At 41.2% G+C, this 20,131-nt stretch overlaps 2 protein-coding genes across 2 annotated transcripts; both read right to left on the bottom strand.

Annotated features, from left to right (window-relative positions):
- Window positions 1-2,729: 2,729 nt before the first annotated feature.
- LOC131456016 (extracellular calcium-sensing receptor-like) lies at window positions 2,730-7,914 on the bottom strand. The gene is made up of 8 exons (XM_058623967.1): window positions 7,899-7,914; window positions 7,577-7,736; window positions 7,106-7,394; window positions 6,938-7,024; window positions 6,165-6,356; window positions 5,208-5,741; window positions 4,594-4,791; window positions 2,730-3,629 (listed from the first exon to the last, which is right to left on the bottom strand). Exons 1-8 carry the CDS (start codon window positions 7,912-7,914, stop codon window positions 2,730-2,732), a joined length of 2,376 nt encoding a protein of 791 aa, XP_058479950.1.
- Window positions 7,915-9,876: 1,962 nt separating this feature from the next.
- LOC131456156 (extracellular calcium-sensing receptor-like) lies at window positions 9,877-17,293 on the bottom strand. Its single transcript, XM_058624218.1, has 8 exons — window positions 17,229-17,293; window positions 16,776-17,070; window positions 16,606-16,692; window positions 16,185-16,376; window positions 14,922-15,455; window positions 11,701-11,925; window positions 10,883-11,006; window positions 9,877-10,778 (listed from the first exon to the last, which is right to left on the bottom strand). The coding sequence occupies exons 1-8, from the start codon at window positions 17,276-17,278 to the stop codon at window positions 9,877-9,879; spliced, it is 2,409 nt and encodes an 802-aa protein (XP_058480201.1). The 5' UTR covers window positions 17,279-17,293.
- Between the last annotated feature and the right edge of the window lie 2,838 nt (window positions 17,294-20,131).

Below are 20,131 nucleotides of genomic sequence, written 5' to 3'. Positions count from 1 at the left end.
AATTGAACCATGAATTCAGCTGTCTACCAAAAAATCCTGAAGGAGAATGTGCGGCCATCTGTTTGTGACCTCAGGCTGAAGCAAACTTGGGTGCTGCAGCAGGACAATGATCCGTAGCACACCAGCAAGTCCACTTCTGAATGGCTAGGGAGAAAAGAACACCATGTCTACCGTGAAGCATGGCAGTGGCACAGTGATGCTCTGGGGCTTCTTCACTTCCTCTGGTACTGGAAAACTTTAGCGTGTGAAATCCAGGGAGAAAATACCATGCTGTCTGAAGCTTGGGCATTGGTCATTGGACCGTCCAACTGGACAATAATCCCAAGCATAGTCCACCAAGGTTTGGTTTCAGAAGAAGTCCTGGAATATACTAGAGTGGCCATTAAAGTCTCCTGACTTGAACTCCATTGAAAGTCTCAAGGTGGAATTTAAAAAAGGCGGTTGCAGCACACAAACCCAAAAATATTAGTGAACTGGAGGCCTTTTCCCCTGAGGAATGGGCTAAGATTCCTCAGGAACACTGCCAGAAGCTGGTGTCTGGCTATGTATTATATTTGCAGCAGGTCATAACAGCAAAAGGCAAAAGGGTGCTCTCAGTACTAAAGATGCTCGTCATGAAGGGAGTGAATAATTTTGACTACAGTAGTCATTAAAAGTGGTGTTTTGGGTTGACCTTGAAGAAACCTTGAAGAGACCTTGATCTTGTTTGATGTGCTCATTGCAAAGTGCTGCTAGCTAGTACATTTTACCAATAAACCTAATTTGCAGCAGGGGTTGGTTATGAATTTAGAATATTAATAATTTATTAATTATGGAATAATTCATTTCTTATGAAAAAATTGGGTCAAACTCAAATCGGGGCACTACTCCTCTCAGACAGAGGAGAACAATCGGTTCTGAATGAACCATTAATTCATAACCTCCAAAAACAGTATTGTGAATTAAGCTGATTACCAATTTGGATTAGGATTTATAATTAATTAATAATTGATAAATCACAATACTACATCAATAGTTAGGTGAATTGAAGGATTGGAGTTCTACAGGGAAGAGGTTGGAAATATACACACTTGTGCAATATTAATCAGACCAGACTGTATATTTTAGAAAACATTTATTGAAAAGACATCAAAGATTGAAACAAGAATATCTACTAAATGTAACTATGTGTGTGTGTGTGTGTGTGTGTGTGAAAGAGAGAGAGAGAGAGAGAGAGAGAGAGAGAGAGAGAGTCTGTGTGTGTACAGGTCAAATGGTCAAGTCAGATAGAGGTGGACTACAAATCAAGATGGCGGTTGACAAATAAACTACAACAAGATGGCGGAATCAAGATGGCTTCTTGACCACATGGCTGCTTTTTTGATGCATGCACATTTAGAGCTAAGAAGCATGGACCTCACTAACATCATATTAACCTAAATCTAGACATTACAACAACACTTTGTCTGAGCAAGTAAGCTCAATACAACATTTCATCTATGTTTAGCCAAGTAGTGTGACGCTATGCTAGGCCCAGTTACGTTACCAAGTCCTTAAAAGATGCAAACGTGTCCGTTTGATGTGTTGTCTGTTGGCCAGGAACGGTAGATGGTTGACTGTGTTTCTGGTGTCTGTTGCTCAGGTTCCTCCTTACAAAGTTAGCTAGTTGGAGTTGGCCTGGCTCTGGATCCTTGCTTGACCCTTAGGCAGGCTCTGGTGTCGCTGCCTCTGATGGGAGGATAGCAGGCTGCAATGAGCGGGCCTGCTCGAAGATCAGCAGAGAGGGTTCTCTTGCTGCTGGAAGCTTGTTTAGCTCTGTGCTGAAGGATCTTCAGTTGAAGAGTAGAGGTCTGTGTCCTTCCTGCACCCAGAAGGGCAGGGGAGAGCAGAGGAGTCTGTGTCCTCCGGTGAGATGCAGAAGAGAAGAGAAAAGAGGGGAAGCCTGGCTTTTGTTCTGTTTGTTACATGGGGTCACATGTCACAAAGTGACCACTGAGGTGGGTTTCCCCCTGATGGAAGATAAGGGATCTTTAGAGACTGAGTTTTATGACCCTCTTTGTCTTTGAGCAAAGGGCCATGTGGTATCCATCCAAGATGCATGCGACTCCATCTTAAATGAGCTGATCCCCAACAACCATCTGACAATTTTCATGATGTGCAGGGGTAGAGCGAGTCATCTTTGAACTGGAAGGTTGTGGGTTTGATTTCCGACTCTTCTAGTCTACATGGGCAAGAAACTGAGGGCTGTGCCAGCAGGTTGTGAATGGGTATGAAAGTTGTGCAGAATGAAAGAGTGAGTGAATGGTTGAATAGCAAAACTGTAGTGTAAATAAGCTAGAATTGACTACACTCTTTTTTGATCTTGTACATGCTTCTTTAGTGTATTTATTGTTATTACTGAAAAAGACTTTTCGATAATATTGTGACGATTCTGTCTTACTAGATAAAGTGTCTTGAGATAATGTACCTTGTGATTTTGATCAATTTAGAACACTACAGAGTCATATCTGTAAAGAAATACCAATATCAAACATTGATTAAAAGTGTTTTAATGGTTGGTTCTCCATAAGTCACAGAAAGAAATCTACAAGTCCATTTGCTACTGCTTCAATAGCTTTGAGTTCATTTGTGTTTGATATTTTTTTTTCTTTTCCCATCGATGCTGTATTCTTTTCAGGCTTCAGTAAAATAATGTAACTCTTTAAAGCAACTACTACTAACTCAATAGTGTTGGGTTAATTTGTGTTTCATCATTTATTTTCTTTCCCCATAAGATGCTGTTTTGTATTCTTTTCAGGCTTCAGTAAAATAATGTAACTCTTTGGAGCAAACAGACAGAACAATAAGCTAAAGCTGGAGGCCAAGATGGCAAATGACTCAACTGCATCTGCATAATTTCCAGGGGAGCTGATATAAGCAGGGACGAATGCTAGCCACACAGCGCAGAAGATCAGCATGCTGAATGTGATGAACTTGGCCTCGTTGAAGTTCCCCGGCAACTTTCGGGCCAGAAAAGCCAATACAAAGCACAGACAGGCCTGTAGACCAATATATCCAAGAACGCACCAGAATGCCAGGCTAGAGCCCACACTACACTCCAGTATGATCTTTGAATGTTCATATTGTGTATTTCTGGATGGAAATGGGGGAACATCAATGAGCCAGGCAGCACAGATAACCACCTGAACCAGAGTGCAGCTGGAGATAATGGTCCTCTGCTGCTTAGGCCCCAGCCACTTCATGATGTTGTGCCCTGGCCTGGTGGCAGTGAATGCAGCCAGTACCACCAGGGTCTTCCCCAGGATGCAGGAAATACACAGTGAAAATGTGATGCTAAAGGCAGTGTGGCGCAGCATGCAGGACCAATATGTTGGCTTTCCAATGAAAAGCAGAGAACACAGGAAACACAGAGTCAGTGCAAACAGTATGAAGAAACTGAGCTCAGAGTTATTCACGCGGACGATCGCTGTGTGTCTGTGACAGAAGAAGACTCCACAGACAGCCAGAGTGAAGCAGGCGCCCACCACAGACATCACTGTCAGGGCTATTCCCAATGAATCGAAGGTCAAGTACTCCACTTTCTTGGAGATGCAGGCTGTTCTGTCGTTGTTTGACCAGAAGTCCTCAGGACAAATTGTACAATCTACTAAGTCTAAAGGGAAGAAAGTATGAACAATTTTCAGTATTGCATTACTTCTGTACTACAATTGTAAGAATTTTATTGTTCAGCTCAAACTCACTTGTCTGATTGCTAATTTTGCCACTGTCACATGGTACACAGTCAAAGCAGCAGATAGGCTCCCCACGACGGACAGCCTTCCGGAAGCCTGGAAGACAACTGGCACTACAAACAGATACTGGCACCTGGAGTGGAGAGAACATTTAACCTGATATTGTTAAATGTTATTGGTTAATCTATTGACAAATGGAAATTCCTCAAAATCACTTGTCAGTAAAGTATTTGTTACTTCTAGTTTCTCAAGTGTATTTAACAGTGTTTTGAGTTTTATGTTGGTTAGATAAATTTGGACTGAAGATCTGTCTAGACTACAGGTATGCCGGGAGTCATCAAACAAGTTTTTGATGGTCACATGGTTATAAGGTGTACACTGAGGACTGGGTTCCTGCCCATAAGCTTTTCCATAATCTGTGGTTCTGTTTAATATATTTATCTGTAGATCTATGAGAACTCTTTCAGAAGCCTTTAATGTCATGAAGAAAGATTCATTCATTGTCTACCGCTTTATCCTGCACATGAGGGTCATGGGGAGCTGGAGCCAATCCCAGCTGACATTGGACAAAAGGTGGAGTCAGACCCAGGATGGGTCACCAGTCCAGCACACAGAGACAAACAACCATTCACTCTTGCATTCCATGAGGAAAGATCAATGAGGAAAACAACAGTGTACAGTCGGTCACCAAACACATCATAGTCCAGCTGTGCTTTGAATCTTTGTTGTGTATGAAAACAATTGTCCCTGTATCAGATCCAGTCTGCTCTGTCCACCTGACTTACCTCCATCTCAATCTACAGAACTTCAACAGTTGGCATCTGATGAAGGTAAAAACACAGTGTGAGCAGCTTGCCTCACTCTGATGTCCTGCCCACTTTATCCCGTCCTCCTGGATCAACAGCTCCTCTCCATCAGCCTTCGTTCCATCAAACAAACCCACATTGACAAATTCAATGTTTCCTTCTGGGCCTCTCTGCCAGTTGATAATATCATAATAGGGTACAGAGTCGCCCTTGGCATCAAAGTCCACCTCCTCACCAGCAATCTGAAAGTTCACTTCCTGGAGGTAGTGTTGCAGCTTGAAAATTAAGAAATGCACAAAATGAAACATTGAATTGCCCTAAACAAGTGTTTCAGTAAAATGCTGTCTTGCAGAGCTTCCCAGTCTTCAGAGTGTTGACGTTTAAGGCCCCTTAAAATCACAGCCCAAAAGTTGTACAGTCGTAGAAATGTAACATAACGTTACAGTGAACACATCACATGGAAATTAAAATATCCTGCTGTGTCTACAATGGAACAATTTTTTTACAGATTAAAATTTAGAATAGAGATGCAACACATAAAGTATGTTTGCCATATGTACTATGTGCTACATGACTTTGGTAAATGGGAGATAGTGATTGTGGTCTGAGGTCCACCTACTAAATACAAGGCCAACCATTGGGCTTTGACCCACAGTTTATAATGGTAAAGACATAGCGGATTATTCAGTACCTGCCAAGGGTGTATGTTTTTGCTCTGAGCACATGAGTTGTTCTGGAAAGGTCCCCTTCCTGGTTGACAGAGAAGGAGGTTGTGCAGGGAATGAGCAATGGCATATACAGCCTTATATACATTATAGGCGACTCTAGGGCTGGATGTATTCATGTAGGCTGAGTGCTGTTCCAGCAGAGACTCCTGCCCTGAGCAGGGTGGCATCTGGGGGACAGAGGATGAAAAAGGACTGCAACCATACAGAGACTCCCACAGCTCATGCACCAGGCCATTGTCAGGATATCTCTTAGGGTTTACTGTCTGCAGGAAGTCACCCAGTCTGGAGATATGACCTTTTTTGATGCCAAACCCAATGGTTCCTCCCAAGTAAGGGTAATACTCTCTCCCTGAAAAGACTGATGCTGTGACCAAGGCTTCACTCCCCACCCACTGGATTCCAGTGATGTTCTGAGTCATGTAGTCTCTCAAGAAAGGTGTCATCTCCCCCTCACCTGCAAATACCACCACCAATTTTGCAGTAGAGCTACGCATCACCTTTACAGAGGGTCAGATAATGTAGATGACGGAGTTTTACACAGAGACAAAATCAAAACTGACTGACAATAAAAAAAACTCAGATGTACGCAGTGAAAAATAACTAGTATTTCTACTATCGACCTTAGTCGATAGTAGATATTTCAGGTGTTTCTTTTGAAGAAAAGAAGTGAAGTCATGTTTTTGTTTACATGATTCATAATTTCCTGTTGTATTTTGGCACTAACATTGTGTCTTGACTTCACATGCTGATGTTTCTTTGGGCAAGACACTTAACCTCACAATATTGTGCCGGCAGTGTGTGAATGGGTATGAAAGAAAAAAATGTGCTCCACATAGATGCAATGTATGCATGTGAATGGGTGAATGACACAAACTGTAGTTTAAAGCAGTTAGTCAATAGTGCCCTCAGTGTTTTCATACCTTCATTATCCTTAGTCCTCCCTGGCGAGTGTAGACCAGAGGAATCATTTCTTGGTACGCTACACATACTTTGGTTTCCTGTAATTCTCTCAGTAAACCTTTTGCTGCAAAGCGGCCATAATCATGGTCTCCTCGCAGCAGCCCCACCCAAGTCCAGTTAAAGTGCACCAGCAGCCGTGCAATGGCTTTCACCTGGGTTCAACAGAAAAAAAACAATCATCTCACCCAGTTTCATATCACAGACATGAAAAACTTGAACAAATGCAAAGCAATATCGTCATAAAGTATTTGATTGTGTGTCCTGTTATAACATGGCTGTATTATGTTAACGATAAAGCATGAAAGTGTGGTAGAACATATATCGATGTATAATTTGTTAGGGACAATACGTATAAGCAATGTTCCATCTAAATAAAATGTAAACAGTGCAGTGGTTTCTATGACTCTAAAACAAGCAGGAAGACTAACAATGAAAAAGACAAATATCAATAATAAAGATTATAACAATACACAAAAATTTTAATATACTGACGATTGTCATCTGACCATATAATATTATAATAATGACCAAACCTGTAAAGAAGATAGAATATAAGAAAGAGGAAAACTTATACATTTAAATCCATTTCTCAGTGTTCCAGTGTTTATTCATATATTCAAGTTTACAGTTTAAAGCTTTAAAAGTAGTTGTAATCATTATTTCTGATGACAGAGTAGTAAATGTGTCGAGCTTTGACTGAAAACAATAATTGACCACATGCTTTACATTTTACCTGGTGGTCATCACTAGGAATTACTCTGAAGAAGGTTGGATATTTTTGTCTGTCTGACAAACATGCACATGAAGAAGAGTAGCTGATCTGTGTAAAAACATAGTGCAGTGTTACTGAGAAAAGAATACATTTTTTGTGATGATTGACATAAATAAAAGTTATTGTTACCATGGGGATCCTGAATGGCTGCAGGATTCTTGACAAAACAATAGACTGAGCAGATCCAGAAGCCCCAATCACAGCGAGGAGTGACGAGGCATTTGTGCACATAGAAGAGTTTTCCTCACTCACCCAATTCAGCATCGATAAAACAGCTCTCTGTCCTGTCAGTGGATATCCACATGAATCAAAGATTGTGTAGCCCAGTGTGTGATTTGGCAACAGCACTGGATTCTGGTTTATCTCCTCCACTGCCAGTCTCATAGTCTGAGCCCACCGGAAAGCCCTGGGATAAAGTCTGTGGCTGATACAGATACAGATACAGATATTCTGATACAGAATGTAGTCTGTTCATATACAAACTCTAATGATTATAAACACATTCTGTCTACTCCGTTTTATATTAAGAGTGCAAAATTAATATAATTAATCACTTGCAGGAAAAAGTATAATCCTCCCACTATCATCTTTGAAACTCACCCATTGCAATTTATTGGTGGTGGTCTGTAGGTGCTGTTAAGGTCCGGTTTTTTCAGATTAAAATGAAGGGGGAAAATCCCACCAATGACATAGTCACCCTGGACAAAAAATCCTGGCTGGAAGCTGTTTAGAAGAGTGCACTTTGAGGCTGCTGGTGGAGCTGCAGTGGTGATGCTGGAAAGTGAGCTATCAGTTAAAGTGAGGACAGTGAGAGAGTAAAGCAAAGAAAATAAAGCAAGTGAAGTCATAATGTTTCACTGAGTAGAGAATGAGAGGGACAGAGGAAACGATAAGTCACTTTATAAAGTATACAGTATCACACCTTCTGAGTCTTGCATCTTATTAATGACAGTGTGGCTTTGGATTGGACAGTAGTCCACAATCAGGAACTAAAGTGGTTCCATCCAACAAAAAATCTTTATTCCATTAAAACACCATATGATAGCTAAAATAGGGGAAGGGTAATTTAGGGCTGAGGCTTACTGGTGGTGAGCCACCGGTAATCAAAAGTGAGTCACCCTGATTCACACCTGCACACAGTCGCACTCACACACACACATGCCAGAATGAAGATCAATGGGTGCTCAGGACAACACAGCACACAAGATAGAGACCCCACTACCCAAAAGCAGCCTCAACCACCTTAGGCTTTCACAGGGTTCGTATACTTTTTTAACAATAGTTTTCCATGACTTTTCAAGTAGTAGTAGCGGCAAAATTTGAGATCAAGAGGAGGCTGAGATTTAGACAGGGCCACGGCACGGCACATATCTAATGGTCACAACCACGCCAAAACAGCCACAGCCACAGCCATGACAAACAGCGATCACAGCATGATGCTGATTCAGGAAGGAGGGTACTGCACGCATCAGATGTGTAGTCACCTGTCCATAAACGCAGTAATGGCTGATTAAATTCTGTCTGATGATTTCAGTGCACCTGCAAAGAATGCGGGTTACGATCCCCAACTTGCCACATCAACATTATAAATATATCAATCAATCAATCAATCAATTGCATATAGAGTTGCATTTTAGGTTAATTTGCAAAAAAAATTCAGGTGCCCGATTTTATCCAAATTCACAATTATATTCTACTTTCAATGACTTATGCAGTCTCATATTTATTCAACCCCCTGAATAGAATAACTCATAAAAGCTCACATTTGCAAAGCACATGTTGTCTCAAGCACACATTGGTTTTATGGCAAGTTGGGGTATGTGATCCATATTCTTTGCCAGTGCCCTGAAATCACCAGAGAGAATTCAATCAGCAATCAGCGCGTAATGACTGGGCAGTGCCCAGCCATAAATTACTTATATTATTTAGTTATTTCCTAGGGGTGTAATTCCCTGAGGTGGCGTTGTCGGTTTCCTATCACCTACCACCACTTTGCCACAGTTGCATCTGGTGTGCTTGAGATAGAACACCTAAAATAACTGGGCTGTTGATCTTGTCGTTTGACTGCATGTTAGAAATATGGCTAAGAATACCTCATAAAAGATTACATTGGCAAATCACATGTTGTCTCAAGCACACACTGGTTGTGTGGCAAGTTGGGGCATGTGACCCACATTCTTTGCAGGTGCACTGAAATCACCAGAGAGAATTCAATAAGCCATCAGCGGGAGTCATATATATTCAAAAGCTATGATGGAGACTTTGCCAACGATGGAAATATCACTGCATTGTTTATTTTTCTGTATTCCAAAGTTTATGATCTACCATGGAAATGACCAAGAAGCAATATTTCTATGTTGTTCTGTTACACATATTGTAATAACTGCCTTTCTGCAAGTATCCTGTGAAGGTTCCATGTTTTCTAAATCTTCTTGAAGTCCATCAAATTTACTACCCTTTTTTTAATCTTGTACATGCTTCTTTAGTGTATTTATTGTTATTATTGATATAAAACAACTAGCTTCAAAATGTCAGGATTTTTCTACAATTATTTCTTGAAAATACTTGAATTGTATTCATTGTGCATTATGTATGCAATGTGGCATTCTCATATAGCATAATATAATTATAACTATAATATAACTGTAATATTGTGAGTAGTCTGTCTTACTATGTAAAGTGTCTTGAGATAATGTACCTTGTGATTTGGATCAATTCCGCACACTTGTCACTACAGATTCATATCCTGTAAAGAAATATCAATATCAAAACAACATTGATTAAATATGTTTGGTTTTTGTTGTTGTTTTTTAATGGTTAGTTATCCATAAATCACTGAAAGAAATCTACAAGTCCATTTGCTACTGACTTGCAATAACTTTGGGTTAATTTGTGTTTCATCATTTCTGTTCTTTCCCCATCAGGTGCTGTTTTGTATTCTTTTCAGGCTTCAGTACAATAATGTAACTCTTTGGAGCAAACAGGCAGAACAATAAGCCAAAGCTGGAGGCCAAGATGGCAAATGACTCAACTGCATCTGCATAATTTCCAGGGGAGCTGATATAAGCAGGGATGAATGCTAGCCACACAGCACAGAAGATCAGCATGCTGAATGTGATGAACTTGGCCTCGTTGAAGTTCCCCGGCAACCTTCGGGCCAGAAAAGCTAATACAAAGCACAGACAGGCCTGCAGACCAATATATCCAAGAACGCACCAGAATGCCAGGCTAGAGCCCACACTACACTCCAGTATGATCTTTGAATGTTCATATTGTGTATTTCTGGATGGAAACGGGGGAACATCAATGAGCCAGGCAGCACAGATAACCACCTGAACCAGAGTGCAGCTGGAGATGATGGTCCTCTGCTGCTTAGGCCCCAGCCACTTCATGATGTTGTGCCCTGGCCTGGTGGCAGTGAATGCAGCCAGTACCACCAGGGTCTTCCCCAGGATGCAGGAAATACACAGTGAAAATGTGATGCTAAAGGCAGTGTGGCGCAGCATGCAAGACCAATATGTTGGCTTTCCAATGAAAAGCAGAGAACACAGGAAACACAGAGTCAGTGCAAACAGTATGAAGAAACTGAGCTCAGAGTTATTGACACGGACGATGGCTGTGTGTCTGTGACAGAAGAAGACTCCACAGACAGCCAGAGTGAAGCAGGCGCCCACCACAGACATCACTGTCAGGGCTATTCCCAATGAATCGAAGGTCAAGTACTCCACTTTCTTGGAGATGCAGGCTGTTCTGTCTTTGTTTGACCAGAAGTCCTCAGGACAAATTGTACAATCTACTGAGTCTAAAGGGAAGAAAGTATGAACAATTTTCAGTATTGCATTACTTCTGTACTACAATTGTAAGAATGGATTTGCTTTGACTTTTTATTGTTCAGCTGAAACTCACTTGTCTGATTGCTAATTTTGCCACTGTCACATGGTACACAGTCAAAGCAGCAGATAGGCTCCCCACGACGGACAGCCTTCCGGAAGCCTGGAAGACAACTGGCACTGCACACAGATACTGGCACCTGGAGTGGAAAGACCATGTGTTGATATTAGTAAATGTTATTGGTTAATCTATTAACAGATGGAAAATTCCTCAAAACCACTTGTCAATAAAGTATTTGTTACTTCTAGTTTCTCAACTGTGTTTAACAGTTTTGAGTTTTATGTTGGTTAGATATATTTGTTCTGAAGATTACAGTCTAGTCTACAGATAAGCAGGTAGTGATCAAACAACTTGTTGGACACTGAGGACTGGGTTCCATCCCATAAGCTAGTCCATAGCCTGTGGTTCTGTTAAATATATTTAGCTGTAGATCTATGAGAGCTCTTTCAGAAGCCTTTAATGTCATGAAGAAAGATTCATTCATTGCCTACTGCTTTATCCTGCACATGAAGGTTGTGGGGAGCTGGAGCCAATCCCAGCTGACATGGGACAAAAGGCGGAGTCAGACCCAGGACACAGTCCAGCACACAGAGACAAACAACCATTCACTCTTACATTCCATAAAGAAAGATCCATGAGATAAACAACACTGGATAGAAGGTCACCAAACACATCAGAGTCCAGCTGGGCTTTGAATCTCTGTTGTGTATGAAAACAAATGACCCTGTATCAGATCCAGTCGGTTCTGTCCACCTGACTTACCTCCATCTCAACCTACAGAACTTCAACAGTTGGCATCTGATGAAGGTAAAAACACGGTGTGAGCAGCTTGCCTCACTCTGATGTCCTGCCCACATTATCCCGTCCTCCTGGATCAACAGCTCCTCCCCAACAGCCTTGGTTCCATCAAACAAACCCACATTGACAAATTCAATGTTTCCTTCTGGGCCTCTGTGCCAGTTGATAATATCATAATAGGGTACAGAGTCGCCCTTGGCATCAAAGTCCACCTCCTCACCAGCTATCTGAAAGTTCACTTCCTGGAGGTAGTGTTGCACCTTAAAAATAACGAAATGCACAAAATGAAACACTGAATTGACTCAAACAAGGTTTTCAGTAGAATTCTGTCTGGCAGAGCTTTTCATTCATCGTTTTGAGGTTTTAAGGCCCCTAAAAATCCTAAATTTGTACAGTCGTAGAAATGTAACATAACATTAAAGTTAACACATCACATGGAAATTAAAATATCATGTGTGTACAATAAACAATTTGAAAATATTCATAAACATATTCCATTAATATTTATATATATATTTTAATTTAGATTTTTTAGAACATAGAAAACATGTTTATCATATGTACAGCATGCTACATGACTTTGGTAAATTGATTGAGATATTGATTGAGATATTTATCGTGGTCTGAGGTCGACCTACAATAAGATAAGATATAACTTTATTAATCCCGAAGGAAATTCTTGTTCCAAAATTGCAAAAATTACAATAATAACAAGTACAAAAATAACAATATAAGATTGTATGAAAGAACATCAAAAGTGAAATATAAGTGTAAAAATAAAGTGTCAAAAGAGTGGCACAAATGACATGATGTAATCTAGATATATTGCACATGATAGTGGACATAATAAAGGCAATAATATTGAAATACAACAAATAAAATATTGCAAATTAAATTGAGATTTTTTGCACATAGTAATGAACTGCAATACTGAAATATGTTGTTGATATTGAGCTCAGTCCAAAAGTCTCAGTCTATGGCTGAAGGTGCTCCTGTAGGACTCTAGTGTAGCATACAGGGGGTGAGAGGTGTTTTCCATGATGCTGAGCAGTTTCCTCAGCATCCTCCTCTCTGACACCTCACCTAGACTCGAGTTCCGCTCCTAGGACAGAACCAGCCTTCCTTATGAGTTTACTGAGTCTGTTCTTGTCAGCTGCCTTCAGCCTGCTGCCCCAGCACACTATAGAGTAGAATATTACACTAGACACCACCGAGTGATAGAACATCAGCAGCATGTTTCTGCAGACGTCGAAGGATCGGAGTCTCCTGAGGAAATACAGGCGGCTCTGACTTTTTTTGAAGAAGGCATCTGTGTTTTTGTCCAGTCCAGTTTATTGTCAATGTGGACGCCCAGGTACTTGTACTCATCCACAATGTCCACGTCAGTTCCATTAATGTAGACGGGGTTCAGACAGGACCTCTGTTTCCCAAAGTCCACCACCAATTCCTTCGTCTTTGTTACGTTGAGTTGGAGGTGGTTTAGTCCACACCACTCCACAAACCTGTCCTCCTGGTCTCTCCTGATGCAGCCCATGATAACAGTCATCAGAGAATTTCTGCAGGTGGCAGGACTGTAAGCAGAAGCTGAAGTCCGAGGTGTAGAATGTGAACAGGAAGGAGAAAGGACAGTCCCTTGTGGTGCTCCTGTGCTGCTCCCGATGATGTCTAATGTGATGTTCCGTAGCCTCACAAATGTCATGTAGTCTATAATCCAGTGTGGGCAGGGTCCATATAATCAAACTTAACTTGTTGGCCCGCTGTAGGTCTCCTTCCATCCCCTGGCTGATCTTTCTTTCATGGCCAGTGATGGTTCTCATACCACTCCACACGTCCCTCAAGTTGTTATGTTAAAGCTTGTTCCAGCCTCCTCCTGTAACACTCCTTGCCCTCTGCAATCTTCTCCCTCAGCTCGATCTTCACTTTCTTCATCTCCTCCTTGTCTCCACTCGTGAATGCAGCCTTCTTCCTGTTCAGTGCTACCTTAATGTCCTTTGTCAACCAGGGTTTATCATTGGGGAGACAGTTTTGGTGGGGATTATATTGTCAGTGCAAAAGTTATCATATCCATTTATGCATTCTCTAAGTCCATCTAAGTCCTCCCCATGTGCATCACAGAGGACATCCAAGTCAGTCACCTCAAGACAGCCCTGAAGGGTCTCTTCTGCCTCCTGTGACCACCTTCGTACAGTTCTGGTGATGACAGGTTGCCACCAGGTGTATAAAGGGGCTTCAGGTTGAACAGGTTGTGATCCAATCTGCCTAGGGGAGGATGTGCTGTTGAGCTGTATGTATCCTTGACATACAGCAGATCCAGTATTTTATTTTTTCTAGTTTTACAGTGTACAAACGGTTTAAAAGTGGGCAGAGTTCTTGTCAGCAGCTTGCGACACGACTGCAGAGGGGGGAATGTAAACAATGATAACGGCCTAGGAAAACTCTCTGGGCAGGTAATATGGACAGAGACTTACTGGTAACAGTTTGATGTCTGGGCTGCACACACACTCTTTCACCATGATGTGTCCAGGAATGCACCACTTGTCCAACTCTTGTCCCCCCCGCACCAACTGAAAGCCGGCTAAGCTCACGATCTAGTCCTGTATGTTGTCGTGTAGCCATGTCTCCGTGAAGCACATAACAGAACTCTCATGAAACACACTCTCGCTCCTTGAAAGTGATGTTAACTCATTCATCTTATTCCCCAGTGATCTCATGTTTCCCATAACTGAAGAAGGAAGTCACGGATGGTATCTCCTCTTTCTTAGCCACTGTCTCCTCCCGGCTCTGCAGCCCCAGTATTTCCTACTGAGTTCCCCAGGGATTTCATGTCTCTTGCCGACCATACCATTGATACGGAGTCCGATCAGCTGATCCCTGGTGTAAACAATGAAGCCCGGGTTCGCCTCTGCCATGACGGGGCTCTGGCATGGAAAAAGTATCCCAAGTGCAAGAAAAACTAAAAAGAATGTGCTAAGCCACATCTTTCTACGGTCAAAATAACTTAACGAGTAATTTAAATTGGAAAAATATAAGAAAAGTAGTTAAAAGTTAAAAAGTAATTAAAAGAGGCATGACGCAGAGGAGCAAGTATGGAAAGCTGCCGCCCATGGCGCTGCCGAAGTCAGATGTCACATACTGACAAAGTAGAATATTTAACACCAATATTTAATATTTAATATTTAATACAATATTACACGGCCCACCACTTGGCTTTGGCACACAGTTTGTAATGGTAAAACAATAGTGGATTATACAGTACCTGCCAAGGGTTTACGTTGTTGCTCTGAGCACATAAGTTGTTCTGGAAAGGCCCCCTCCCCGGCTGACAGAGAAGGAGGTTGTGCAGGGAATGAGCAATGGCATATACAGCCTTATAGACATTATAGGCAACTCTAGGGCTGGATGTATTCATGTAGGCTGAGTGCTGTTCCAGCAGAGTCTCCTGCCCTGAGCAGGGCTGCATCTGGGTGACAGAGGATGGAAAAGGACTGCAACCATACAGAGACTCCCACAGCTCATGCACCAGGACATTGTCAGGATATCTCTTAGGGTTTACTGTCTGCAGGAAGTCACCCAGTCTGGAGATATGACCTTTTTTGATGCCAAACCCAATGGTTCCTCCCAAGTAAGGGTAATACTCTCTCCCTGAAAAGACTGATGCCGTGATTAGGGCTTCACTCCCCACCCACTGGATTCCAGTGATGTTCTGAGTCATGTAGTCTCTCAAGAAAGGTGTCATCTCCCCCTCACCTGCAAAAACCACCACCACTTTTGCAGTAGAGCTACGCATCACCTTTACAGAGGGTCAGATAATGTAGATGACAGGGTTTTACAAGGAGACAAAAGAGTAACAATAACAAAAACTCAGATGTACACAGTGAAAAATAACTAGTATTTCTAGTATCGACCTTAGTATAAGCCGATGTTTCAGCTGTTCACTTTGAAAAAAATACTTTTTTCTCAAAGTCAAATCATGTTTTTGTTTACATGATTCATCATTTCTTGTTGTATTTTGGTACAAACATTGTCTCTTGACTTCACACACTGTATTTTCACACCATTGACATTTTATGCTCTGCCCCAATAGTTTCACCTGTGACACTATTCATCTTCCTCGTGTTATGACCCTCTTCATTTTCTGGACATTGTTATTATTTTATATTGTGGTAAGAACACATTAAAGGGGCGATTGGTCAGTGGTAAAGTGAGTCGTCTTTCAACTGAAAGGTTGAGGGTTTGATTCCCGGCTCCACGAGTCTATATGCTGATGTTTCTTTGGACAAGACACTTAACCTCACATTACTGTGCCGGCAGTGTGTGAATGGGTACGAAAGATGTGTGACACAAAAAAAATGTATGTATAAAAATGTATAAATGTGTGAATGTATGTGAATGGGTGAATGACATAAACTGTAGTGTAAAGCAGCTTTGAGTGGTCATCGACACTAAAAATGCTGTATATAAATACAGACCACTTAGCATTTAAAGGTTGAAGTAAACGGTGCACACAGTGTTTTCATACCTTCATTATCCTTAGTCCCGCCTGGCGATTGTAGGGCAGAGGAATCATTTCTTGGTACGCTACACATATGTTGGTTTCCTCTAATTCTCTCAGTAAACCTTTTGCAGCAAAGCGGCCATAATCATTGTCTCCTCGCAGCAGCCCCACCCAAGTCCAGTTAAAGTGCACCAGCAGCTGTGCAAAGGCTTTCACCTGGGCTCAACAGAAAAAGACAATCAACTCACTCAGTTTCATATCACAGACATCAACAACTTGAACAAATGAAAAGCAATATCTTCATAATGATTTGTTTTTTCTGTTATGCCTGTATTCTGTAAAAGCATGGAAGCATGGAAGTTTGGCAGAACAAAGAAATATTGATGTAGTAAATGTGTCAAGGTTTTACTGAAAACAATAACTGACCACATGTTTTACATTTTACCTGGTAGTAATCACTAGGAATTACTCTGAAGAAGGTTGGATAATTCTGTCTGTCTGACAAACATGCACATGAAGAAAAGTAGCTGATCTGTGTAAAAACAGAGTGCAGTGTTACTGAGTAAAGAATGACATTTTTGTGATGATTAACATAAAAAAAAAAGTCGCTGTTACCATGGGGATCCTGAATGGCTGCAGGATTCTTGACACAACAATAGACTGAGCAGATCCAGAAGGCCCAATCACAGCGAGGAGTGACGAGGCATTTGTGCACACAGAAGAGTTTTCCTCACGCACCCCATTCAGCATTGATAAAACAGCTCTCTGTCCTGTCAGTGGATATGCATATGAACATGAATCGAAGATTTTGTAGCCAAGCGTGTGATTCGGCAACAGCACTGGATTCTGGTTTATCTCCTCCACTGCCAGTCTCATAGTCTGAGCCCACCGGAAAGCCCTGGGATCAAATCTGTGGTCGATACAGATGAATATAGCCTAATCATTTTAACAACTCTAATGATTATAAACACATTCAGTCTACTCCATTTTATATTAAGATTGCAAAATTAGACATGATTTACAAGAAAAAGTAAGTATAATCCTCCCACTATCATCTATGAAACTCACCCATTGCAATTTATTGGTGATGGTCTGTAGGTGCCATTAAGGTCTGGCATTTTCACATTATAATGAAGGGGGAAAATCCCACCAATGACATAGTCACCCTGGACCACAAATCCTGGCTGGAAGCTGTTTAGAAGAGTGCACTTTGAGGCTGCTGGTGGAGCTGCAGTGGGGATGCTGGAAAGTGAGCTATCAGTTAAAGTGAGGACACTGACAGAGTAAAGCAAAGAAAATAAAGCAAGTGAAGTCATAATGTTTCACTGGGCTGAGGAGAGAATGAGAGGGACAGAGCAAACGATAAGGCATTTTATAAAGGCTACAGTATCACACCTTCTGAGTCTTTCATCTTATTAATGACAGAGTGGCTTTGGATTGGACAGTAGTCCACAATCAGGAACTAAAGTTCAAATCTGAATGTTTATCTTTTGAAAGCCCTATTCATATTCTTTTTCATCCTAGAAACAATTATTATAGTCAAAGTTTATCGTCCATCTGCACCTTATTCAGAGTTCCTATTAGAGTTCTCTTAATTCCTATTTGAGTTAGTACGAAAGACAAATAAAATCATAATTTTAGGGGATTTTAACATCCATCTTGATGTTGACCGTGATAGTCTTAGTTGTGCATTTAATCCGCTGTTACAATCAATTGGTTTGGCTCAACATGTGAATAAACCAATTCACTCGTCTAAACGTCTAAACTCCAGTTTTAACTTATGGTATTGACATCGTTAACTTAAACATTTTAAACAACTTTATGAACTCCTTTGTGAATAAAATAACATCAATAAGTAGAAAACAATGATCATCTCCTCCCTCATAGTGGTACTGATTAATCTTTTAGCACAAGAGCTTTAGAAGCACCAGGTGAACAGTTAGAGTTTAATCCCATCCCCATTAAACTTTTTAAACATTTGATTCCTTGAATCAACAGCTCTATATTAAAATATCCTTATTAACTGGATATGTGACCCAAACTTTTAAAGTAGCAGTTATTAAACCCCTTCTCAAAAAAGCGACCCTTGTCCCAGTTAGCTAATTACTGACCTATATCAAATCAACAAAACTGGAAGTTTCGGGCCTATGGATCAGCGGTACGTCTGGAGAAGCATAGGCAGAAAAAGAACACCCTGTCTACAGTGAAGCATGGCAGTGGCACAGTGATGCTCTGGGGCTTCTTCACTTCCTCTGGCACTGGAAAACTTTAGCGTGTGGAGGAAACAATGGATTCAATCAAGTATCAGGAAATCCTGGGAGATAATACCATGCTGTCTGAAGCTTGGGCGTCATTGCACCTTCCAACCGGACAATAATCCCAAGCATAGTCCACCAAGGTTTGGTTTCAGAAGAAGTCCTGGAAGATACAAGAGTGGCCATTAAAGTCGCCTGACTTGAACTCCATTGAAAGTCTCAAGGTGGGATTTAAAAAAGGCGGCTGCAGCACGCAAACCCAAAAATATTAGTGAACTGGAGGCCTTTTCCCCTGAGGAATGAAGATGTCATGTCTTTGGAAGCTTCTGGTTTATTGACAACATTTGAGTTAATTAGAGACACACCTGTGGATGTATTTTAAGGCACACCTGAAACACACTGCTTCTTTGTGTAACATCATGGGAAAGTCAAAAGAAATCAGCCAAGATATCAGGAAGAGAATTTTGGACTTGCACAAGTCTGGTTCATCCTTGGGTGCAATTTCCAGATTGATTCAGAAGCAGTATGCTTTGGGTCATTGTCCATTTGGAAGACCCATTTGCGCCCAAGCTTCAACTTCCTGGCTGATGTCTTGAGATGTTGCTTCAGTATTTCCACATAATGTTCTTTCCTCATAATGCCATGTATTTTGTGAAATGTACCAATACCTCCTGCAGCAAAACAACCCCACAACATGATGCTGCCACCCCCGTATTTCACAGTTGGGATGGTGTTGAAAGGCTTGCAAGCTTCCCCCTTTTTATTCCAAACGTAACAATGGTCATTATGGCCAGTTTGATTTTAGTTTCGTCAGATCACAGGACATGTCTCCAAAAATTAAGGTCTTTGTCCTTGTGTGCATTGGCAAACTGTAATCTGGCTTTTTTATGTTTCTTTTGGAGTAATGGCTTCTTCCTGGCAGAGTGGCCTTTCAGCCCATGTCGGCACAGTACTCGTTTCACTGTGGATAATGTCACACGCTTACCAGCTTCAGTCAGCATCTTCACAATGTATTTTGCTTTTGTTCTTGGGTTGATGTGCACGTTTCGGACCAAAGCATGTTCATCTACGGGACACAGAACCCGTCTCCTTCCTCAGCGGTATGATGGCTGGACATTCCCATGGTGTTTATACTTGTGTATAATTGTTTGAACAGATGAACCTGGCACCTTCAGGCATCTGGAAATTAAACCTATCAGAAGCTTCCAAAGACATGACATCTTCATTTGGGCTGTCCCAAATTGTTTGTTTCTGACTTTGAAGAAAGTAATAAAAAAATGTCTAAAAAAATCCTTCTCTCATTATTCTGGCATTTAGCAAATATAAATAATTTTGGTAATCCTAACGGACCTAAAACAGGAAAAGTGATTGTCTGATTTCATGTCAGACAGTGAGAAAAAAAGCATATGTGTATTTTTATATATTATATAAACTTCTGGTTTCAACTGTATATATATATGTATATGCACTCCACTGACAAGACCATCTGACAATTTTCATGATGTGCAGGGGTAGCGAGTCATCTTTGAACTTGAAGGTTGTGGGTTTGATTCCCGACTCTAAGAAACTTAACCCCATGTTACATTATATTACATTACATGTAATTTAGCAGACGCTTTTATCCAAAGCGACTTACAAGAGAATTGAGTACAACCTGCCAGGGGTGGAGTTGAGCTTCGACCATTAAGTCTTTGCACACAGGGTCTTAACCACAGG

This window comes from Solea solea, chromosome 3, assembly GCF_958295425.1.
Source record: "Solea solea chromosome 3, fSolSol10.1, whole genome shotgun sequence".
Classification (NCBI taxonomy): domain Eukaryota; kingdom Metazoa; phylum Chordata; class Actinopteri; order Pleuronectiformes; family Soleidae; genus Solea; species Solea solea.
Note: the sequence above shows the minus strand (reverse complement) of the source record. Positions and strands in the feature narration are given on the sequence as shown.